General features: G+C 36.6%; 1 protein-coding gene across 14 annotated transcripts in view; it reads left to right on the top strand.

Annotated features, from left to right (window-relative positions):
• cadps2 (Ca++-dependent secretion activator 2) overlaps positions 1-25,982 on the top strand; it is a 193,350-nt gene that overhangs the window by 109,790 nt on the left and 57,578 nt on the right. For all 14 annotated transcript variants that reach the window (XM_048159624.1, XM_048159628.1, XM_048159625.1 and 11 more), the window contains 5 exons: positions 56-122; positions 618-726; positions 2,515-2,721; positions 8,764-8,900; positions 20,156-20,343. In XM_048159624.1, coding sequence (XP_048015581.1) covers positions 56-122; positions 618-726; positions 2,515-2,721; positions 8,764-8,900; positions 20,156-20,343 — 708 coding nt within the window. The remainder of the gene's footprint in view (positions 1-55; positions 123-617; positions 727-2,514; positions 2,722-8,763; positions 8,901-20,155; positions 20,344-25,982) is intronic.

The raw sequence follows: 25,982 nt of genomic DNA, 5'->3' as shown, positions 1-25,982 counted from the left end.
CTACTGAAGATTCGATTAATCCATGACACTCATCATAATGTGTTTTTCTCTGTAGGTATCTTTACGCTTTAGGCCAGAGAGTCTGGAAGAGATGGAAGAGGAGATATTTTGTGCTTGTTCAGGTGGGCAGACATCCTAATTACAGCTTTATGTTTCAATTTAATTCATTTGTTGCTATAAAAGAACACATTTCTTGAGGTTATTTGAGCTAAATCAGTGTCATACACCACCATCATCTTCCTGACGTGATGACTGAAATTTCTGTTGTTTACAAGAGAGAGAAAAACTGTATTAAGGTATGATTTGTAATTTAATGCATGTAAAATGACCTAACTGGTATCATTTGAGTCATCAGCTACTGTTGTTTAGCTTGATGTACACACACAAAAAGAGAGAAATATTGCTGACCGGTCATTGAATTTAATCAATTTGATTTAAAATACCAGAAAAATGCAAAAATGCATTTGGTGTTTTCTTTGTACTTGAAGATAATTTACACAAAACTGTACATTTTTTTAAGCTATTTTAATGTGTAGCGCACAAAGACAGGATTTTTGTTTTTGTTAATTTTGGACAAAAACGTTACAATGATTTCCTGCATCTCTTCTGTTGTTCAGGTGAGTCAGTACACATTTGCCATGTGCAGTTACCGGGAGAAGAAGTCAGAGCCGCATGAGCTGATGCAGTTGGACGGGTATACGGTAGATTACTCCGATCCGCAGCCAGGTATAGTCACGCTTCAACAATAACCGGTTATTTAGTAACTCAGTCAAATGCTTCTTCTGTGCGCATTTAGAACTTTTGGATGGTTATAATACATTTCAGTGATCTGTTTCTTAAATGTGAATTTTGCATTTAAAAGAGTATCATGAGTTTAAATGATGTATGTAAGAATTATTGAAGAAAACCAGAATCTAAAATGTGACCCTGGACCACAAAACCAGTCATAAGTCACGCGGGTATATTTGTAGCAATAGCCAACGATACATTGTACGAGTCAAAATTATCGATTTTTATTTTATGCCAAAAATCATTAGGATATTAAGTAAAGATCATGTGCCATGAAGATATTTTGAAAATTTCCTACCAAAAATATTTTTGTGAGTGGATATGCGTTTTTAAAGGCAATTTTCTCAATATTTAGATTTTTTTTTGCACCCTCTGATTCCAGATTTTCAAATTTTCAAATATCTCGGCTCGTGGCTTGTAATAGTTGTATCAAATATTGTCCTATTCTAACATACATCAATGGAAAGCTTATTAATTTAGCTTTCAGATAATGTACTGTATAAATATCAATTTAAAAAAATTGACCCTTATGACTGATTTTGTGGTCCAAGGTCACATATAACGAAAATAAGAGGGAAACAGCATTTATAGATTCAGAATATTGTTTTTTTAATAATAATAATAATAATAATACTGTGCATAATAAGTCGACATGCTTTAAGGGAGTGCAGTAAAATTGATTTTTAACTTTTATAATTTATATGTAAAAACATATTATTAATATCTAGTGTAATATGTTGTAAATTATCAATATATTTTCATTTAGATTTTATATTTATAAGCTTATGGTTATATATTTTACAAATATAAATAAAAATGTATAGATATTTATATTTAAAAATATATTATAAATATCAATTGTGTAATATGTTGTAAATTATAAATATATTTTCGTTTAGATTTTATATTTATAAGCTTATGGTCATATATTTTACAAATATAAATAAAAATGTATAGATATTTATATGTAAAAATATAAAATATATTATAAATGTCAATTGTGTAATATGTTGTAAATTATATTTTCTTTTAGATTTTATATTTATAAGCTTATGGTAATACATTTTACAAATATAAATAAAAAATTATAGATATTTCTAACATACTTTAAATTGAATATTTATAACATAAAATAATGTATTTTATATTTATAATCTTATTTTATAAACTTTATCTCAACAGCAGTGTGACAATTATGGCCAAATAACTGAGATGTTTTACATGGTATTCTGTATAAAATGTAACAAACATTTTTATTTATATGTGACCCTGGAGCACAAAACCAGTCAAAAGGGTCAGTTTTTTTAAAATTGAGATGGATACATCATCTGAAAGATGAATAAATAAGCTTTGGTCGAGATACAACTATTTGACAATCTGAGTGTGAAAAAAATAAAATAAAAAAATCTAAATATTGAGAAAATCGCTTTAAATGTTCTTAGCAACGCATATTCACTTACAAAATTACATTTTTGATATATTCACCTTAGAAAAGGTGGAACATGATCTTTATTTAATATCCTAATGATTTTTGACATAAAAGAAAAATCGATAATTTTGACCCATACAATGTTTTGTTGGCTCTTGCTACAAATATACCCATGTGACTTATTACATATGTTGTATTTATTTATTTTTAAATCAGAGTATTAAGCAGTTTTACTTTGAGATCAGCATACGTGTGCTTGACTGATACGGATCAATCTGCAACAACAACTTCTGCAGGTCTTCAAGGAGGCAGAGCGTTCTTCAGCGCTGTTCGAGAAGGTGATCTGGTGGTTTTCGCCAGCAGTGACGATCAGGACCGCGCTCTTTGGGTCCAGGCCATGTACCGCGCCACAGGCCAATCCTACAAACCATTAGCGCCTGCCCAGAACCAGCAGAACTGCAGAGGAGGAAACGCCCAAAAAGATGCCCCTGTGTCCTTACTCAGTACGTGATCTTTTATCCATCTCTTAGATTTGAATGCCATTGCAATGTATTGTGTTCTGCTTGATTTTTGTTTTTTAAAGCTCAAATTTAAACCTTCAAATGTTGCTAAATAAAGGTGTAAAAATGAAGAAGAAGTGGGCTCTTTTTCCGCCACCTTTAGCGTTCCCCTCCTGAATGGACTTTGAAATTGGAGGTTGTGGTGGCCAGCCATCGATCCATTGGGCCGCAGCACAGACACAGTCTAAACAAATGTCAGCGGGGGGCTTGAATAACCCAAACACTGCTGCTGAGTGAAAGGAGGAACCTTTACACAACTGAAATGCTACAGTTTGCTCACTTTCAACAAACAGAGAGTGAGCCGAATGAGGTTTATATCATTATCTCTCCTGAAGAACCGCTCTGAGAGCTACAGGGCATTCATTTAGAGCTGAACCTTATCTAAGTGCTAAGGAACATGCCTTAAAACTAGCATTTAGATTAAGAAATACAATCTCATCTGGTTATATTTATGAAATACCCATAAAGAATATTTTTTTAATGAGCTCTGGTGACACGAAAAATGGCTTTTGAGTTATGAATAATGTGTCTTCATGAAGCCTGCATCAGCACTCGACTTCATAAAGTGGCTCTCTGCTTGCAAGCGCCGCCATTGACTTTCATAAACCGTTTTTCAAGGTCTCGTTTCTCTTGTCTTACTGGACCTCATACGCAGACATTTTTCGATGCATCTTTTTATGCAAAAGGAACCTCGAATGATGGCGGATTCTATGACAAAGAACATGGAAAGAGCATGGAGAAGCTCCTCAGTGCCTGTCGGATCACGAAACAGCACAATTATCTGTTCTTACTATGCGAATACCTTTGAAGCCACTGATAACCGTGGCATTCGGCCAATTAAAAGGTCATGCATTCTTTCAGAAATACTTGTTACAGATTGAATTTGATCGTGTATTGAAACAGAATTTCAAAATTCCACTAAATGAATCCAACGAATTCACCTAAAACCCAAAAATCCAGACCCATTTGATGGCTGTTAACAAAATCCACCACGTTTCGCTTCACGAGTCGATGAAGTTAATAACTCAGCCTGACATTGGACTTCCTATCATTGATTGATTCGCACAGATCTCAGCTCTGAGCTGTCTCTCTGCTTTATACTCAACGGTGACCGGCGTCCTCTCATAGACAGATCTGTGTTTTTCGTCAAAGGCTCGGGTTTCATATCCGAGCGTGTGAACACCGATGTCCTGTCCTGCTTCATTAGTCTTTCCAACTCTGGCTGGTTTCACTTGAAGCGACCCGCCAAGCCGTACCTGCAATATCGCCCCCACCGTCGTGTTGATACCTGTCATAAAGCTCCGTCCGCCTTGTCAAGATATGTCAGATGGATGTGACTGCTGGCGTGACCGCCTGCTTCTCCTGGACCTGGAAGCACACGAGGCGCGTTCCCGACCCCTTCAGCTGGGATTAAAGACGACGCACCCCCTCCGCTCTGACAAAAGCGATAACTTAAAGGGATAGGTCACCCAAAAATGAAAATTATCTCATGATTTAGGCCAGTGGTTCCCAAACTTTTTAGAGTGGAGTACCCCCTGAGGCATTTACTATCCTTCTGCGTACCCCCTATCTTTCACTTAAGACTGCACCTTTTCCATTAAAGGGATAGTTCACCCAAAAACGAAAATTTGATGTTTATCTGCTTACCCCCAGCGCATCCAAGATGTAGGTGACTTTGTTTCTTCAGTAGAACGCAAACGATGATTTTTAACTCCAACCGTTGCGGTCTGTCAGTCGTATAATGCATGTCAATGGGAACTTCGTCTATAAGAGTCGAAAAAACATGCACAGACAAGTCCAAATGAAACCCTGCGGCTCGTGACGACACATTGATGTCCTAAGACACGAAACGATCGGATGTGCGAGAAACCGAACAGTATTTATATCGTTTTTACCTCTAATACACCACTATGTCCAACTGCGTTCAGCACTCGGTTAGTGAGGTCTGATCGCGCTCTGATAACGGCAGTGATGTCTCGTGCTTTGCTTCAATGAGTGCTAGACATCACTGCTGCTGTCAGAGCATGATCAGACCTCACTAAACGAGTGCTGAACGCAGTTGGACATAGTGGTGTATTAGAGGTAAAAATGATATAAATACTGTTCGGTTTATCGCACTTAGGACATCAATGTGTCGTCACGAGCCGCAGGGTTTAATTTGGATTTGTCTAAGCAAGTTTTTTCGACTCTTATTGATTGTGTTCTCATTCACTCCCATTATTTGACGACACAATGTAAATGTGACTCTTTTCAATACTAAAACCGCCAGTTGGTGGTGGTAGGTCACTGTCTTAATGCGTGCGTCATCGAGTCCATCATTCAGTAACGAACAAGTGGCTGTATTTATGAATGAATCATTGAATCAATTACTTTCACAAATGATTTGTTCAGCTGCAGATTCGTTCACGAAACAGCGCTGTTCTGCTGTGGCTTTCATTGGAACTATTATTTTGTTGCAAAATAGAGCAAATACTAAAAATACTGTGAAGAACGTCACTTTTTGTTTGTTGAACTGTTGTAAAATGTCACATTTGCAGTCATATGGATATTTGGATTTGCATTCTTGCTGTATTATCAACATTAATAATAAGAACTCACAAAAGGTATGTTTTGTATCAAGAGTTTATCTTAAAGTGATCTCTATGCACTTTCTGTGCCAGGCTATTTTTGTTCTTCATGCTAGTATGTGCTAAATCTACACGTATGTTGTCGAGAATGGCAGTAATATCGCGATTTGCTAAGGCAGCAGACTCTGCACGCAACCTATATGCACCCAAATGCATGCCGCTTGTGTGGAAAATGGATGCAGTCCATTCTAACCGCAAAATATGTGGTATTTTGATTGGATGTCATGCATTTACAGCACTGTGCTTGTTAGAAATACATGCTTAATGATATTTTAAGGTGGGGAAGAATTAAATGAACGGCAAAACTCAGCATTTTGTTCGCGTACCCCTTCCGTCACCCCACGTACCCCCAGGGGTATGCGTACCCCAGTTTGGGAACCGCTAATTTAGACCATCCTAGGTGTATATGACTATCTTCTTCTAGACGAACACAATCAGAGATATATTTAAAAATATATTTGCTGCTCCAAGCTTTATAATGGCAGTGAATGGGTGGGGTGTGTTTTGAAGCCAAAAAATATGCATCCATCCATCATAAAAGTAATCCATACGGCTCCAGGGGGTTAATAAAGGCTGTCTAAAGTGAAGCAATGAGTTTTTGTAAGAAAAATATCCATATTTAAAACTTCATTAAAGGTGCTACAGAGGATCTTTTCGTCGACTGAGAAAACAAAGACTGTTACTGAGTTTTTGAAATGAGCGCATGCGTAAGAACAACCCCCCTCCTTCACAGCTCATTTCGAGGGAACGCCTCCCAAAACTCATGCACGAGTATTGGAACACGAGTGTTTACCACCGGCGTTCGCTGTGTCGTGTTAGTGGATTCATTATGTCGGACTCATAATCTGCAGTTGTTACTCCTGTCTCCTGACAAAAACATTGCATGCGGCGCCTGTAGAGTGTGGAAAGTTACTGGAGCGCGCAGCCGCGCACGAACGTCATGGCAGTGATTGACAAGCCAGAGGGCCAATCGTTTACGCGATGATCGCGTAAACGATTGGCTGATGTTTTTAAGGCCCTACCTCGTGCACAGATGATGTATATTAATATTATTACTTTCAGTGCACCTAATAGTCTTTTATCAGTTAGTAAAGACAGTTTCAAGTAATATTGCAAATATGTATAAAACAAAACATCCTATTTAGCACCTTTAACTATAATATCTAGCTTCCGACAGAAGGCTGTACGCATCGATTTCCAGCGTAAGTGTGACTTCTGACTCGACGCATGACCTAATGACGAATGCAGAAGCACAGAGGATAGAGCAAAACAACACCAGTTACGAATTAGAAGTTTAAAACTATCATTTTTAAAGAGAAATGTCAGAGGATTTCGATATAAGCGAAAAGGAACTTGAGTTTGTTGCCCAGCCCTATTTGTTCGAACCGCGAGAGGCGTCTAAGCTTACAATACTCCTACATTCCTGCCTATCCTAGTTATTTGAAATTCTAAAATTATAAATACGGATATTTTTCTTACAAAAACACATTGCTTCACTTCAGAAGCCCTTTATTAACCCCCTGGAGCCCTATGGATTTATTTTTTGGGGGTTCCAAAATCTGCCCCCCCCCCCCCCCCCCTTCATTACCATTATAAAGCTTGGAAGAACCAGGATATTTTTAAATATGTCCCCAATTGTGTTCTTCTGAAAGAAGAACATCACATACACCTAGGATGGCTTGAGGGCGAGTAAATCATGAGATAATTTTCATTTTTGGGTGAAGTATCCCTTTAAAGTTGACATGGATCAATGTGCTGCTCCTGTCAAACCCAATCTGTCAGACTCGCAACATGAATCAATACCACGCCTCGCTCCTCTTTATCTCCTTTTGTCTCTTTTCAATCCCTTTCTCGATGTAATGAACGTAAAATGACCTACATCGAATTAAAAAGACAGACAATGGGCTGACTCTTGTCGATCGGAGATCGTACTTCTGCTCACCCAACAAGTGATGTTTTTAGGGGGAACCAACAAATGCCCACACTGCTTCCAGGCACATACAGGGCTTTTCCCCATCAATATGAAGTCGTTGGCATGCCAGAAATGGCAGCGTTAATAAAAGCAATCACTAATGCTCGTCTCAAGAAGGTGCCGCTGGCCATGGAGGCGTCAGGAGATGTGTCTCAAAAGCCTTGGTCTTTTGTGGTCCTTGAGAAGCGAAGGCCCTCGCTCCGCACATGTGGGCTCTCAACACGCCGCCAGCGAGTGTTAGGCTTTTCACAGACCTCCCATTAGCCCATTTTGAGGACGTTTATGAAAGGACTGGAAATGAACTTGGGCACACTTTTAGTGCTTTCTCCTGCTTTTTCTGCCTCGCGTCTTTCTTTCCTCTCCCTCTTTCTCTGACTTGCCCTGACCCCTCGGCCTCTTTGCATCCTGCCCAACGTGTCGGCATTTTTTTATTTTTTTTTTCTCCTCCCGCATTCAATTTCCCCCCCGCTCCTCTTCGCCCATCCGCTCGGTCCTCGTGTCAGGAAGTCTGAATGTGTGCAGGAGAGACCGTCAGCGAACGTGCGCCCATGTTCGTCCTAATTACAGCGCTCTCACAAAGGTGCGCTCCTTTTACTCAAGGTCGAGACTCAATCAGAACGAGTGACATCACTTTTATACAACTCACCTGTCTTCACCAGCCACCGGAGAAATTGCTTTAAGTGCTTGGGAGTCACACGTTATTGTTTATATGCTGTTTCAACACATCGCCCGGACAACGTTTTAAACGTTTAATGCGCTAAAGATCAGGACATTCAGCCCGTCGTAACTTGGCGAAGGGCACCGAGTGTTTTTTTAGCTGGATCTGCCCTTTATTTTAAAAGGCTGAATGCTGGTTTGAATGCGAGAGGTGTTCGATTGATAAATTAGAGCACTTTGGGGCCGATATTTATGTGGGCATGTGGACAAAGTGCTAATATTTTACAGCAGTTTACAGCCACGCTCCCCTAACGTTTCAGAGCGCCTGCCAGTTTTTGCAGCTGAAATGTGGAAAACTGAGTTTCACAGCGTAGCTTTGGCCAAAAGAGGTGAAATGCAAACACTCGGGCTGTGTACGAAGATGGAGACTGTGTAACCAAACACAGATTTTGGTCTTTTACACAAGGTGTGAACCACACTTCCGTGCTGCTACAGTGAATAGTAGTACATATAAAATTGTTTAAAATATACATTTACCCTTTTATCTGAAGCTGGGCATGCTATCAAAGATTAATTTGTTTTTTTTTTTCCTTTTGCCTTTAATGAGAGTCTTCAGTATGAACGGGCATTAACTGGCCATCTCTCATGGTGGGGATGAGATTCACAGCACAAAACGGTCCTTTATGCCAGCGCGTGCCAGACTTCTGACTGTGTGTGTTTCTGGCGCAGGTCTGGAGAAGACTCAGAGACAGGGAGTGGAGGAGCTCATCTCTGCCATGCCCTGCAACTTCGACCACACCAGCCTGTTCATCGTCCTGCAGAAACACACGCTCACACATCGCATGAACGACTCCTTTTCCTGCCTGGTGAGCCGAGAGAAAACACAAATCTGTGTGTTGTGAAGAGGTGTTGTTATTTGAAATGAAGTGTTTTTATTCAGGTAGCTAGTGAGTCCGCTGAACAATTCTGGTTCCTTTATGGTACCTAAAGTTTTTTTTTTGGTAACACTTTACAATAAGGTTCATTAGTTAAACATTAGTTAATGTATTATATAACATGAGCAATACATTTGTTACTGTATTTACTAATGTCAGTTACTGAAAACACAGTTGTTCATTGTTTGTTCATGTTAGTTCACAGTGCATTAATGTTAACAGGATTTTAATAATGTATTAGTAAATCTTGAAATTAACATTAACAAAGTAATAGTAAATGCTGTATAAGTGCAGTTCATTATTAGTTCATGTTAACTAATGAACCTTGTTGTAAAGTGTTACCTTTTTTGTAGTATTGAGAAAGAGATATTTGGGAAAAATTGGCAAGTGATGATATAATTTGCAGCATGAATGTACAAATGTAAGCCGTATTTGTGTTTGACTCCTAAAAAATTATTTGTTTAGGAATTGGTTGTACTAAATTGGTTGCGCTGTATGATTTTGATTTACTAATATGAACTGACTCTTACGAATCATTCATTTGGTCGGCGCCGATAGCCTAGTGGGTAGCACGCTGGAAAATGTACCTCTGGCCGGCCTGGGTTCGAATCACAAAAAAGACCCCCCCCACCCACCCAAAAAAAAAAAGAATCATTCTTTCAGGAATTGTTTGGACTACATTGGTTGCGCTGTATAATTTTTGTTTTCTAAAAAGAACTGATTTGTAGGAATCATTTGTTCAGGAATCGATTGGTTGCACTGTATGTTTTTGATTGACTGAAAAGATCCAGTTTGGTTGTTGGAGTACTTTATTCACTAATAAGAACTGACTCAAGAATCATTCATTTAGCAATCAGTTGGACTACTCTAGTAGCACCGAATGGTTTTGATTCGCTAAAATGAACCAACTTAAGAATCATTTCTTTATGGTTGGAATACATTGGTAGTGCTATTTGGTTTTGAATTACTGAAAAGAACTTATTTGTAAGAATCATTTCTTACGAGATTTGATTGTGTATCGCTGTATGTTTTTGATTCACTAAAAAGAATCAACTCATAAAGAGTCATTCATTCGGGAGTTGGACTACACTGTTTGTGCTGAATGGTTTTGATTCACTAAAACGAGTCGACATATAAGAATCATTCATTCAGGAATTGCTTGGACTTCACTGGTAGTGATGAATAGTTTTCATTCACTAAAAAGTATTGGCTCATAAGAGTCATTTGTTCAAAAGTCAGACTACACTGGTTGTCGATTCACTAAATGAACTGGCAAGAATCATTCGTTCGGGAATTATTTTGACTTTACTGCTGTATTTCTAAAAAAAAAAAAAAAGTACTGATTCATAGGAATCATTTGTTTGGGAATTGATTTGGCGCTCTCTGGTTTAAAATTAGAATGTTTAAAATACATTTACTTCAAAATTTGCCTAAAGTCCTTCGATTCCATTTGCGCCTGCTCGTGAGTGAGTGTGTGATGTGTCAGTGAAAGTATAATAGAGGAGGGGTTTACACTGTACGACTGGATGTAGCCCTCCGGCTGAGTGAGGGCTCACGGTTAAGACGGGGATAAACACTTCCAATCAATACAGCCCAAATAGGAAAACCATCCACTTGCATCCCGTCTCCTCCATTTACTGCCTTGAATAAAAGATCCCTGCTGGGACTGAGTTAGTATGTTTATGTCTGTGTGCGTGTGATGAAATTGGAACAGTCGTTAGGAACATATGCGGGTAAATAGTCCACAATGGACAAGTTGGGTGGAAGTACCAAACACAGCCAATGGTGCAAATTAAAATTTTTGCTATTTTCATATATATATATATATATATATATATATATATATATATATATATATATATATATATATATATATATATATATATATATATATATATATATATATATATATATATATATATATATATATATATATATATATATATATATATATGTATATATACATACAGTGTGTGTATTTACATGTAAATATTAATTTTTCACCATTTGCTCTCACTTGTTTTTTTTCCCCCTCTCTTTTCGTCCCCATTGTCGCTCCGTACCTGCTCCGAGTGAGCACCTTCTGTTATCCATTCAGCTTCTGAATGACTCTGTCTGCGTTTGGCTCTTTGTAAAGGCTCCCCAGCCTTTGTTCAAACTTCTGTGTTCAGCTAAAAGAGAGCCACAAAAGCCACCTGAATGTGCAGCTTTTCCCATGCCTTCTGGGATGTGACATCTGTGGGGGAGTGGGGCTGTTTTCAGGGAAACGAACGGAGGGGGAACTGATTTTTCAGTAGACCACATGCATACTATATGATTGACTACAAAACGGGTCTTATAGACTATATATTATTCAAAAGATACTTCAGTCCACTCTATCTTTGGATTCAGATGAGGGTTTTTTGCAATCTTTAGAATCAGATCCATTTTTTCAGACAGTTTCGGCAATATCTGTTTACCTGCGTCAGTTGCTATAGTAATGTAAGAACATGTAAATTTTTATGCCGTTCCATATTTTTAAAAAAACTACTTGAAATCTGATCTTAACATTTAGTCCAAAAAATGTGGTTTTAATCTGATTTCACACCACATTTGTGATCATACTGGATAAAATTTGTAAATGTTGTTTTTTGCTTTCAAAACTAAACAGATTTGAGTCTGAAATAGGAATGTATGTATGTGTGTATATATATATATATATATATATATATATATATAATATATATATATATATATATATATATATATATATATATATATATAAAGACACACAAATATATGTATTAGGGCTGTCAATACATAAACATTTTTAATCGAGATTAATCGCACAAAAAGGATGTGATTAACCGCGATTAAAAAATTACACATACACCATTATCTCGTTTAACACATTCATTTTGTCATCATTTGCTATATCCACCAAGTTAACTATCAGATTGAAGGGTGCTCTTATATATTAGCCTTTGAGTCTCAGATTTTCAAGCTCACTCTAAAAAAACTCACAATCAATACATGTAGCCTCTAGGAAAATCAATAAGTGGTGCTGTTGTACGGCTCAACTTTTTTCTTTTCTTTTTTTTTTTTGCGTCAGCTGTCGTTTGATACAGGGATTAGGTTCAGTGAGCTGTTGGTGATTCAAAGACCAATATTTGGATTTTTTTTTTTTATTCTTAACTACAGGGAATGTGAACACTGGATTCATTGGACTGTGTGTGCATCCACAGAAGTGACTAAAAAATATGCATTTTTGCAATCAAAAAGTTCAGGCTGTGAATGTGTCCTCAAATTAGGGACAGTGATGACCAGTCATGCTCCAACCTTAATGTAATTACTCGCATCCCCTTCACCCTCCATCCCATAATCACACACTCTCCCTGTGACACACTCCTTCATGCTTGCCCTTATTAACAAGCAATAATGGCCTATAGATGGTCCATAAAAAGCTTTCTATTACTGTCAGTTACTAGTGGAAACAAAGTGATTCAGGCCTTGACCACAAAAGAGACCAATGGACAAATAAGGTTTTTAAAAGTGCAAAAATAACATAATGGAGATATAATTAATTTTGAAGTTTTACTAAGTGTCAACAATGAGATTGTTTTTTTTATAACCAGTTAACACTGCTGTTGTCTTTTTTTTTTTTTTTTTTTTACAAGATGGGCATAATTTGTCACCAAAAAAGTCAGCAAAATTTTGGTTTTACCGAATGACGATATTTTCAAACAATGCTAACAGGCTGATATCTAGCTAGCTACTAGCAAAAGGACAATCAAACATTTTATATTTAGTACAAGTTTTTAAAATATTACAACATTTTCCATGTTTTATAGCGGTTGTACCGAATGACCTGATGTTTCGGGATGTGCGTATGAGCAAATGAAAACATGAATTTTTCAAATAGTCAAGAGAGAGTTAGTAACTTCACAACCATGTGGTCCTTTGCAGGTGTCTGAATGATGTCACATCCTGTCACATGATACTGACCGCATGACTTGATCCAAAATGGTCCCTTTATATTGGTTACTCCGAATGACATCAATGAAATTCATTTTTCCGGACATTCTCTCTCATAACAAAGCAACGACTTTAAACTACACATAATTTTAATACCGTTTTGCACTATGTTGATATATGATGTTGTAAAATAATGACAGAATAAAAAAAATATATACATTTATTACATTTTCAGATATTTTAATCACAAATGAAATGACTGTATTGGCCTTTTGACAGTTAAACCAAATTATCTTTTGACACTTCAAAATCTTTAAAATACCTTTATATGTAGCAAAATATTATTAAACCTTTTGGATTCAATAAAAGAGATCTAGATGTACTACCTTACACACTTTGGATGTCATATCTTTTTATTATTATTAAGGCCTTTGACAAAAAAATGACCCGTCACGTCATTGACCCATATACTGTATACATTTATTTACTCTGTGGCAACAGTAAATTCATAAACCATGTACATTCAAATCAAAATAAATAAAAAATTAAAATATCATTTATTGATTTACAAAATCCAATTTATACCATACAGAACTTATTTTTGTTTTTCTTAGTAAACTTTTCTTGTTTAATATATATTAAGCCAAAAACTAAATTGGTTTTGTCGTCCACAAGCAAGGTTTGTCGTCAGTCTCCTTCTGTGTGTGTGATTTTTCCTTTTTTTCTCCGACATGGAGAGCCAGACTGGGCCGTGTTCGTTAGGATGATGCTGCTGCCGTCTCAGTCGGTCGTTAGTGGTTAATTGAGCGGTAGGAGCCAAGACACGAGCAGGCCATCTGTTTGCCAGAGTGGAACATCTTGTGGCACTCGGCTCGGCGCTGGGCCACCGTGCCTCAGCCCTGAATGGTGCAATATTAATAGATCTGACCAAGACGGGAAGAGACGGACTGTGACAAAGAAGAAAGTTGAAGGGAAAAAGTGGAAAGATGGGAAGCTTCTCAGGCCTCAAATTTTATTTTATTTTTCTGGCCCATTTGGGCAAAAAGCTAAGATTTGCACTTGCCCTGAGAATATTTCCACTGGCTCAAAAAAAAAAAAAAATTGAGCATTTAAAAATTATAACTAATTAAACTATTTTAGCAACATATTTTCAGAAAGAAATGGTTACAAAAATATTTTTAATAAACACATTTTCTTTACAACCAAAAAACAAGTTACTGTAGATGCCAGATAATGATAACTTTATTTTTTTAGTGGTCATAAAATTTCATTTTACATAATTTTTATTGTTCTTTAAGCATATATCAATGGAATTATTTTGCGTTTTATTGCATCTGAGTGATGCTATTGTGTCACTTGCATCATATATGAGATTTTTGTTCCTCATATTTTCATTTTAGATGCTCAAAGTTGTAAATAAAACAGATTATTGGAGTACGTTTTACAAGAAAATACAATTTCAGTCTTTCTACTTCAGTGTTACACATTTAATTCAATGTTCTTCTTTGTGAAATTAACTAGCAGTTTCTGAGTGATGATTGTTTCTCCACCTTTGTTTTTTTTTTTTTTTTTTAAATACTCCACAAATGAGTCACCACATGGATTTCTGGAAGAAAAAAAAACTTAAAACCTCCTAGATAAACTTCTGATGATAAATTTTCTACAGAGGTAGAAGTTGTTAGAAGACTCAACAGATGTTTTCTTTACTAGATGGTTTGTATATCTATAAAGTTACCAGCCAACTAGTGAGTTTATTTACTCACCAAAGCCAATTTTTACTCAAAGTTCATAGTTTATGCATATGACTGTGGGAAACTTGCTTTGAGATTGCAAGATCGATCGGATGCTTTTTGTGTAACGCACCATGTGCATATTCATATAGTATCTGTAAATATCGAAGGGTTTAAAAAGGCGCCTGGCTGTAAGATAAGCACTTAACTGCCATTTAGAGTAATGTAAATAGCAATAGAGCGGGTTTGCGTAGGTCAGACAGACCTTTTGATGAAGAAACAGAGAAGGACGGATTGCAGATAAGGTGACAGAGAGACCGAGCTATCAAGTGCACTTATCTCAAAATACACGGCATATCATCTTTGTTCGAATCGTGCATCATTGCACTTTAATGAAGCTTTCTGTCTTTGCTCCTGACGGAAGGTCAGAGGGTCTCAGTATCTCGGCTGCTGCTCAGTGCCGTGTGCGGCGGTCCCTCGTGACTGCCGGTCTCCTGCGAACGTCTCAGACACATCGCAGTTCTCCTGATTCACGGCCCTCCGCACCGTCGTGGGCGAGCGGCCCCCTCAAAGTGTTAATTTGCTAACGTTCCTTCAGAGAAGGCGTCTTAATTAAGTTTGTAAGATTCATGCCTAATTTAGTTATTATGTGAGGGATGAATGAGCTAATGAATGCAACAGGAGCCTCACGGCGATCTCCACCCGCCCGCATTATGTGTGACTTTTCTGCCTATGAATTAATTGTTTGCACTTAACCTTGCACTCGTTTGTTTAAATGTTGGAAATAGACAGGGTGTTTTTAACAATATTTTTTGGAAGAGCTCGTCTCGCACGCTGCGGTTTAGTTTTTTTGTGTGTGTCTTGGCGTGAAATGAGAGGCGTGCTGAAATTAGACATTTCACGTTCAATTAGCGTAGCAGTGTTGTCGAGGAGAAACTAGGTACGGGTGTACGTCTGATGGATGTCGTGACTTCACGGAGGTCTTGCTGGGGTCAGCGGCATTTTAAAACTTTTTCTTTGCTGTTTACTGTGGCGCTTGTTGCTTTTGGCCTTCAGATATAGAACATGTGTATGTTTTATGCCTTTATTAAGCTACATGTATTCAAAGTCCAAAATAAATGTAATACTTAATAATGTTATATATAATATTAGTGCTTTCACTCGATTAAAAAAATAACTAAATAATTGCACATTTTTTCTGTAATTAATCACGCTTAATTGTGATTAAATTATTGGAGTTTTTAATATTTGTGATGTGATCTGCCGAAACCCATCACATGGTGAAATTTTACCTATCCAGTTTTTACTCCTTTCATAGCTTGTCTGTGACAAAAGTTGTGGGTATCTGAAGTCGGCTGATCGCTGTGATTTTCAGGAGCGGAATTTTGAGAAAAGCAGGTTTAATTAACTGTCAGCCCCTTTTTCGCATAGACATGAAAATCCACCATCCAAACTTAAATGGTTGTAATTCAAGAATGATTTGGAATATAGACTTAAGGTTGGTCTTGTTTTAAAGGTGCCCTAGAACTAAGTCTAAGGTGTCCCCTGAATGTGTCTGTGAAGTTTCAGCTCAAAATACCCCATAGATTTTTTTGTATTCATTTTTTTAACTGCCTATTTTGAGGCATCATTATAAATGCGCAGATTCAGGCTGTGCGGCCCCTTTAAATCCTTACGCTCCACGCCCCAAGAGCTCGCGCTTGCCTTGAACAGCATAAACAAAGTTCACACAGCTAATATAACCCTCAAAATGGATCTTTACAAAGTGTTCGTCATGCAACATGTCTAATCGCGTAAGTATAGTGTTTATTTAGATGTTTACATTGATTCTGCTTGAGTTTGAGGCTGTGCTCTGTGGCTAACGGCTAATGCTACACTGTTGGAGAGATTTATAAAGATTGAAGTTATGTTTATGAATTATACAGACTGCAAGTGTTTAAAAAATGAAAATAGCGACGGCTCTTGTCTCCGTGAATACAGTAAGAAACGATGGGAACTTTAACCACATTTAACAGTACATTAGCAACATGCTAACGAAACATTTAGAAAGACAATTTACAAATATCACTAAAAATATCATGTTATCATGAATCATGTCAGTTATTATCGCTCCATCTGCCATTTTTTGCTATTGTCCTTGCTTGCTTACCTAGTCTGATGATTCAGCTGTGCACATCCAGACGTTCTGCCCTTGTCTAATGCCTTTCATAATGTTGGGAACATGGGCTGGCATATGCAAATATTGGGGGCGTACACCCCGACTGTTACGTAACAGTCGGTGTTATGTTGAGATTCGCCTGTTCTTCGGAGGTCTTTTAAACAAATGAGATTTATATAAGAAGGAGGAAACAATGGAGTTTGAGACTCACTGTATGTCATTTCCATGTACTGAACTCTTGTTATTCAACTATGCCAAGATAAATTAAATTTTTGAATCTAGGGCACCTTTTAAGAAAGGGAAAGCTTTTTTTGTTTTTGTTTTTTTGTTTTTTTGCATCTCCACCGGGTGTGTTCTTAAACAGTAACATTAGAGAAAGACAGTCTTTTCAGCTTGCCACTATAAATCGCTATTTTTCTGCACTTAACAGGCGAATTTTGCAAAGATATTTTCAGAGATGATAGACAAGATGTTTTAGAATAATAATTTAATGAAAACCCAATTTTGACACAAAAAATTACATTCAACCTATTTTTTGGACTTTACTGAAAACGTTCCATCGCGACATCCGACTGGTTTTCCCATATTGCATCACATTTTTATATTGTAATAATTTCACAGTTACTCTCCAAATTAATGTAGAAACAACTTGAAGGGTTAATTCACCCAAAAATGAAAATTCTGTCATTAATTACTCACACATTCCACACCCTTAAGACATTTGTTCATCTTCGGAACACAAATTAAGATATTTTTGATGAAATCCAAGAGTTTTTTTTTTTTTGTTTTTTTTATCTACCATAGAAAGCAATGTAATTACCATCATTCATGGTCCAGAAAAGTAGTAAAGACATCGTTAAAATAGTCCATGTGACTACAGTGGTTCAACCTTAAAGGGATAGTTCACCCAAAAATAAATTCTGTCATCATTTGCCCACCCTCAAGTTGTTCCAAACCTGTATGAGTTTTGTTCTGCTGAACACAAAGGAAGATATTTGGAAGAATGTCGGTAACCAAACAGATCTTGCCCCCTATTTACTACCATAATGTAGGGCTGCACGATATTGGAAAAAACTGACATTGTGATATTTTGTTTTTCTGCGATTATATATTGCAATATGAAAAACAAATCACCAGATGACTTGAATAGCTCTATTTGGAAAGAAGAAATCATTTTAGGATGATTGAGGTGATTTTGTAGGTGAATGAATATGCATAGAAAATAATGAACAAAGTACAATCATAGATAAAAATAATAAAACAAAGATACAAATGAAATAAATAGTGCTTTGTTTTCCAGGTAAATCTAACAGTATTCAGGTACAGAAATTGAATAATCAAATGTCAAATGTAAAATACTGTAACACATCCGGTTTTCTTTCTCAGTTGTTTCGTTCACCTAAGCCATAATAAGTTGTGTTTACGAGGATAGTCGTTCTTTTACATGTATTTTGACATTTTTTTGCATGTATGTGTCCATTCAGGCATCAATAGATGCGGAAGAGAACGGTGTTCAAGTGAATCTGCGCGGCTCTGTGTGTGTGCGCGTACATAAAACAGCCGCACGTTCAGAAGAGTTCTCTTTCGCGCCATCTCGCACTTAAATGGTTTAAAATCTCTTAAATGTTTAAACTGACAGGACCTAAAACACGTTTGAATCTCAACATAACACTGACTGTTACGTAACAGTCGGGATCATTAATATGTACGCCCCCAATATTTGCATATGCCAGCCCATGTTCAAGGCATTAGACAAGGGCAGCCAGTATTAACGTCTGGATCTGTGCACAGCTAAATCATCAGACTAGGTAAGCAAGCAAGGACAATACCGAAAAATGGCAGATGGAGCGATAATAACTGACATGATTCATGATATCATGATATTTTTAGTGATATTTGTAAATTGTCTTTCTAAATGTTTCGTTAGCATGTTGCTAATGTACTGTTAAATGTGGTTAAAGTTATCATCGTTTCTTACTGTATTCACGGAGACAAGAGCCGTCATTATTTTCATTATTAAACACTTGCAGTCTGTATAATTCATAAATACAACATTCTTTATAAATCTCTCCAACAGTGTAGCATTAGCCGTTAGCCACGGATCACAGCCTCAAATTCATTCAGAATCAAATGTAAACATCCAAATAAACACTATACTTACGCGATTAGACATGCTGCATGACGAACACTTTGTAAAGATCCATTTTGAGGGTTATATTAGCTGTGTGAACTGTGTTTATGCTGTTCAAGGCAAGCGCGAGCTCCGGGGGCGGGGAGCACGAGAATTAAAGGGGCCGCAACCTATATATCGGTGCATAGTTAATGATGCCCCAAAATGGGCAGTTAAAAAATGAATTTAAAAAAATCTATGGGGTATTTTGAGCTGAAACTTCACAGACACATTCAGGGGACACCTTAGACTTATATTACATCTTTTAAAAAGAAGTTCTAGGGCACCTTTAAATATAGATTAATCCTTATAAAAGCTACAAGTTTCTCTGTTACCTTTGTTCTTTGATTAACATTAATGACAGACATCCAAGCAAATGGTTTATTAGGCTGCTGTGACTTTAAGATCTGCCGCTGCCTAACGTGATGCGGATCTGACGCATATCTCATTTTCTCACAACTCTTTAAGTTCATTTAAGACGTTATTTAACTCATCGTACTCGACAAAACAGGCATTTTGGCATAATTCTGTGTGTTATTGTTTGTTCAAGCGCGAAAGAGAACTCGATACTGGCGCGTCTTTCTGTGCACACGAGTCACGTGTGTCACGACATTCAAAGACAGTGCGTTCTCGTTTGTCTTGTGGCATTTGAATAGTTTAAAAGCATTTGTGTGAATAAGAGCGTGATCACATAATGTAATGCTAGCCAAATTATGTTGGAAAAAATGGATGCTGTGGTAATTGCGTTAAATATTTTCAATATATTTGATATTGTTAATTTTGACAGCACTAATATATATATATATATATATATATATATATATATATATATATATATATATATATATATATATATATATGATGATTTAATTATTGGTACTCTAATAATGGTTTTCATTATAATAACTGTTGAAAACAGTTTCTGTTTCTTATTATTTTTGTTGAAACGGTAATAATAGGTTTTTCAGGATTCTTTAATGAATAGAAAGTTCAAAAGAACAGCATTTATTTGACATAGAAATCTGTGTCTCTGTCTGTTACGTTACGGATAAACTTTTCTGAAACATTTGGCTAAAAAAAAAAAGATTACTCTGGTCAGGAATGACTGAGATCAGATCATTTCATGCTCATAGTAAATGTTTTATTCTGGTCTTAATTGTTGTTGTGTTTACAGGGTTGGTTCAGCCCCGGCCAGGTGTTTGTTCTGGATGAGTACTGCGCTCGATACGGGGTGAGGGGCTGCCATCGTCACCTCTGCTATCTGAAAGACCTGATGGACTTCTCGGATAACAACGCCTTGGTGGATCCCACCCTGCTGCACTACAGCTATGCCTTCTGTGCCTCACATGTCCACGGAAACAGGTATTAGAATATGTTTTTGTGTTTTGTTACTTTGTGCAGTTTTGCATTTACATTACATTTATGCATTTGGCAGATAATTTTATCCAAATTGACTTAAAAAGTATAGATTTTTGTAGGTATCTATATATATATCTATATATCTATATATATATATATATATATATATATATATATATATATATATATATAATATATTAGTTGTTAAACGGATCCGTACGGACCAAGCCCCACGGTTCGGGACGCATGTAATTCGCGGATCAAATGCAAGTTTAACGCAATAGAGTGAAAGGTTATCGTTTGAACGTGTTTTGTCTTGCTAGTTCACACATTAAATAGATATAAAAGCATTCCAGCGCTAGAAAAGGCAAAAGAGGATTTAATTCGGTATCGCACGCAGCGCTGTTATCGGTGCGCGCAGATGCACATGCATACAAGGCTCGCGCGCGCACATAAAGAGAGAGAGCGTTTTTTTTAGATAGCTCGCGATGTCCAAATTGATTTCTCTCTCATGTCCTCAATGCACTTGGATGGACACATGCACGCATTATGTCAGTCAAAATACCCCTCTCGGCAAGTATTCTCGTAAACACATTCGGTTATGTCTTAATTGAACGAGGTGAGAATTCGAATGTGTGCGTGCATGTCTTACTCTTAAAGTGACAGCAACCTATATATACCTGCTGTTGTCTGTCATGTAAATCAAACACTAAAACACAGCTTTAACAAAGATTAATCTATATTAAATTTATACAGTGAACAGTGTCATTTTATATTCAATTATTACATTTCTGTACATGAAAATTAATACTACAGTTATACCATATACACTATTATTTGTAACTTTATGTTGTATTTATCTATGCTTGTAATTGGTGTACAGTATTTGTTCTTTTTACAGACTGTTCACTTGCCTTTAATAATGTTATTTTTTTTTTTTAATTTTTAAATTTTTAATTTTTAATATATATATGCATTTATTAGTCAATACAAATACATTTTAGATGGAATAGTATTTTTTATTTATTTGCATATAATAATTTTTAAATAATTTTTAGTATACATTTACTTTTATACATTTTATTAATGGTGATATTTCATATTTGTCCATTCTTATAGGGAAAGTAAAAAAAAAAAATTAAAAAAAAATAAAACTGATAACATGTTAAAAATGGTCTGTTCTAATTTCTATATAAAAACAAGCACTTTAACAATGCTCTATAGCCCTTTCAAACAGCAAGGAACATTTGGTTTCCCTGGAGGTTGTACATTTTGAATTCTCACGTATTAAGTGTTAGAAATCAAGGATTTCATTTGTGTTGTACAAATGAGAAGTGCCACATGTTTGATAGATCACAAAAAAAAAAAAAAAACACACACTCAGAATGGCTTTTGTCCGCGCATAATGGGTGGGCATACAAAAGCAACGAGAAGACAGAAGAAATACTTTAATCACTCGGGAGGCGCTCAGCGTGGCAGCCATGTTCAGCATCACTCAAAAAGAGACTGAGAGCGTCTGCTTGGCAAATTAATTAATGGCTCTCTATTATCTCAAAACGCAAAGCAATTAAACCGTAATTACAGAGTCCATTTGTGCTGCTTCTACATTTTAATAATTTTTTCTTTGATAAGGCCTCTGAGGATCACAATTTTATACAGGCTTGTTTTCTCTAATTGATTATGTGAATTATTGATGGTATGACATTACTTAAAGACTCAAATACGCTTGCGTTTGTGGTAAGAGGACTGAATGCAGCTCGTGGTATGAGCAATGTCCCTTGTCCACTTGTTGGCGAAGTCCTTTGTGTTCTCGTATACTGAAAGCAGTTGGCTTTCCACTTACCTTGAATCACCCGTCAATTGACTTATTAGATGTTAAATACACACGGATGTGCTCCTTCTCTTTGATGGCTAATTTAGTCAATTAGGAACAGTAATGATTAGCCTCTCTAGATAATCACCAGTTACAAATGAGGAAAATTGGCACGAGTAGCTTTTTATTGGAGGGGGGTGTTATTTGAATAATGACAGTTCAGCCGTGAAGCCGTTTGTAGAGAGTGTTCATGGGAATATATAGAATATATGTATTCTTTATAAATATAAATAAATAATATATATATATATATATATATATATATATATATATATATATATATATATATATATATATATATATATATATAGAATAAGCTCTTTTTGATGCATGATATCCAGTCATTTTTGTGCTGGTACTACTTTTGACCCATGGCCATAATTCAATATGCTTTCTTTATGTCAATTTATGACAACATAAATTCACTGATGTGGCAAGTATCTCTGCAATTTTTATGCAATCTTTAATTATAATATATATATATATATATATATATATATATATATATATATATATATATATATATATATATATATATATATATATATATATCAGTGGCGGCTACTGGTCTGTCAGAGAGGGGAAGCTCATTTTCGGCCTACATCATAAAATTGTCTATTTATTTAAAAGTAAATTCTGCCCTACGTTCCTTTTCAAGAAAATGGTCTGTGACCCTGTCGTACCAACTAGGAGTCTTTTCAAGTGACTTGACCAGTGTCCTCTCAATGGCCAGCAGAGCTAGGCTGCTTAATGAATTAATGAATGAATGAAGGAATGAATGAATGAACGATCTAAAAAAAAAAATATTAAACTCTGTAAAACTGAAACAAGGAATGTGGTGTATAATTGTGTGAAATGTATGATGAAAATCAAGCAATTTCGCCAAGCAAATATCAAAGAAATAGGTTGCAGCAGTTTTTATTTCGACTGAACTTGAGAAATCCGCGATGGGACTGAGCGCGAATAGCTTCAGTGATTCCTTATAGTACAGAATCGCTGTCAGTCAAAAGGAGATGCAGTCTTTCGACAGACCCTCCAATCATCACGCAGAAGCTCGGAGTCCGGGCCAGCCCACTCCCCATTCACCCCCAGAGACGCTGAGCGTCCGTGGGCGGGACATAATCGCAGCGTTTATCCAATGACCGTCTAGTTTCGAAGCGCTGAAAAAAAACGTTCAAAGCAGCCCCATTGAAGTCAATGGACGCTGGGCTTCAATAGGGAAATGCACTGTGACGCTGCGGGAATGTATGAGAAGGAATAGAGTCAGCCGACCTGCTATATGTAACTGATTCTGAACGAACTCGTCTTTGAGATGAACGTTTTCTAACGCATTTTTAGTCAATAAAATGTTAATACAATAGTACATATTTGACCATTAATTTTGTGACATTATAAGGGAAGCCGAGCTTCCCTTGCAGTCTTAAAGAAATCGCCACTGATATATATATATAAGTTACCATGGTAACTGACTCTGAGTATCAGTTACCTCTCTTTCAGAAACAGGCTTGACTTAACCTGCTTTCTCGGGTTTGACATACCTCCCATTCTGAAACGGAAAACCCAGAGTTTCCCTCATTTCAGGGTTAACATACTCAGAGTTTTCACTTAACCTCCTTTCTGAAACGGGCCCCAGGACTGTTGGGGTAACACATTACAAGTAATGTGAGTTACGTAATCGGATTACTTTTTCAAGTAACTAGTATAGTAACGCATTACTTTTTATATTTACAACCAAATATAATGCAATAATTCATATAATGCAAGTTACTTAGTTTTCCCATGTATTGACTGACAGCTCTCCTGTCCCCATGTTGATTGAAATCTTAAGTGCAGAGGCGTTGTGTGTAAACATGACGGTTATTGTAGTTCTAGACTAAAAGTAGCAGTCATTTACTCATATCACTTTTTATTAGCCAGTTTCTTTGCTGCTGACCTTCGATGATCCAGTTCAACCATGCCGATAAGCAAAAATGACTTCAGATAAGCATCACATTTGTGTTTCATCATTGCATCTTGTTCGTCTGCACCCCAGAATGGCAGCACAGCTAAGGTAAAAACGGGACAAATGGAATGCTAAAGTCCGCAAATTAGATCTTTTTAATCTAATATGAAGAGCTTCAAGGCTTTTTAAATTGTGCACAGCTAGAAAATAACAATAGCCTTAACCCTGGTCCAGAAAACCTCTCATCTTCAGTTCAGATGAAAATGCATACGCTCAACTGATCTAATGCATCTGTCAATAACTCAAGGTAGTGACAGTGCAGCCTTTCTCGCGGTGAGCGTGCGGCTTAAAACCTGTGAAGATTGTTGCCATCTTTATCTTCACTTCTGATCTTGCACTCACCAACTCTAATAGAGCACAACAGAGACCACACACTCTTTCTGCAGTCTTGGGTCCGGGAATTCATTTTCCCCATAGTGATTTAAAAAAAAAAAAAGAAAGATCAATAAAGAGTTGTGAGCCATGTGTTAGTGTTGCGCGGATTGTGGTTATATCCGTGGACACTGCGGATAATCTGTGAGTCAGGCAGGCCAAGTAATAAAAAATAACATTCCAGTTAATTGCGGGTGGGTCGCTGGTGATGAGATAAATCATTAATGATGGAAATATTTACATGTTTAAAGTTTTTTTTTTTTTTTTTTTTGCCAGGCTCTAATTTGCAGAGTATCATTTAGCTACGCAGTTGTGTGGTCCACTTGTTTAAATGATTAGTTCACTTTGAAATGAAAATTAGTCCAAGCTTTACTCACCCTCAAGCCATCCTAGGTATATATGACTTTCTTGTTTCTGACGAAGACAATTGGAGAAATATTAATAAATACCCTGACGTATCCGAGCTTTATAATGGCAGTGATAGGGATTGAGTATGAGCTGAAGAAAGTGCTTCCATCCACATCCATTCATCATAAACATACTCCACACGGCTCTGGAGTGTTAATAAAGGCCTTCTGAAGCTAAGAAAATATCCATATTTAAAGGGTTAGTTCACCCAAAAATGAAAATTCTGTCATTTATTACTCACCCTCATGCCGTTCCACACCCGTAAGACCTTCATTATTATAGATATTTCTGTTGAAATCCGATGACTCAGTGAGGCCTCCATAGGGAGCAATGACATTTCCTCTCTCAAGATCCATAAAGGTACTAAAAACATATTTAAATCAGTTCATGTGAGTTCAGTGGTTCAATATTAATATTATAAAGCGACGAGAATATTTTTGGAGCGCCAAAAAAACAAAATAACGACTTATTTAGTGATGGCCGATTTCAAAACACTGCTTCGGAGCGCCAAAGTCACGTGATTTCAGCCGTTGACAGTTTGACACGCGATCTGAATCATGATTCGATACACTGATTCATTTATGCTCCGATCCTTCCTGAAGCAGTGTTATGAAATCGGCCATCACTAAATAAGTCGTTATTTTGTTTTTTTGGCGCTCCAAAAATATTCTCGTCACTTTATAATATTAATATGAACTGATTTAAATATGTTTTTAGTACATTAATGGATCTTGAGAGAGGAAATGTCATTGCTCCCTATGGAGGCCTCACGGAGCCATCAGATTTCAACAAAAACATCTTAATTTGTGTTCCGAAGATTAACGAAGTTCTTATGGGTTTGGAACGACATGAGGGTGAGTAATTAATGACAGAATTTTCATTTTTGGGTGAACTAACCCTTTAAAGAAGTTATGAAGTCGAATATCTAGCTTCCGCCAGACCGCCTTCTGTATACAAGTTACGAAGAAAGTGTAAACTGCCGTCGCG

Source organism: Megalobrama amblycephala, linkage group LG15 (assembly GCF_018812025.1).
Source record: "Megalobrama amblycephala isolate DHTTF-2021 linkage group LG15, ASM1881202v1, whole genome shotgun sequence".
NCBI classification, from domain to species: Eukaryota; Metazoa; Chordata; class Actinopteri; order Cypriniformes; family Xenocyprididae; genus Megalobrama; species Megalobrama amblycephala.
The sequence above is the reverse complement of the archived record's forward strand: the minus strand, read 5'-3'. Positions and strand labels throughout refer to the sequence as shown.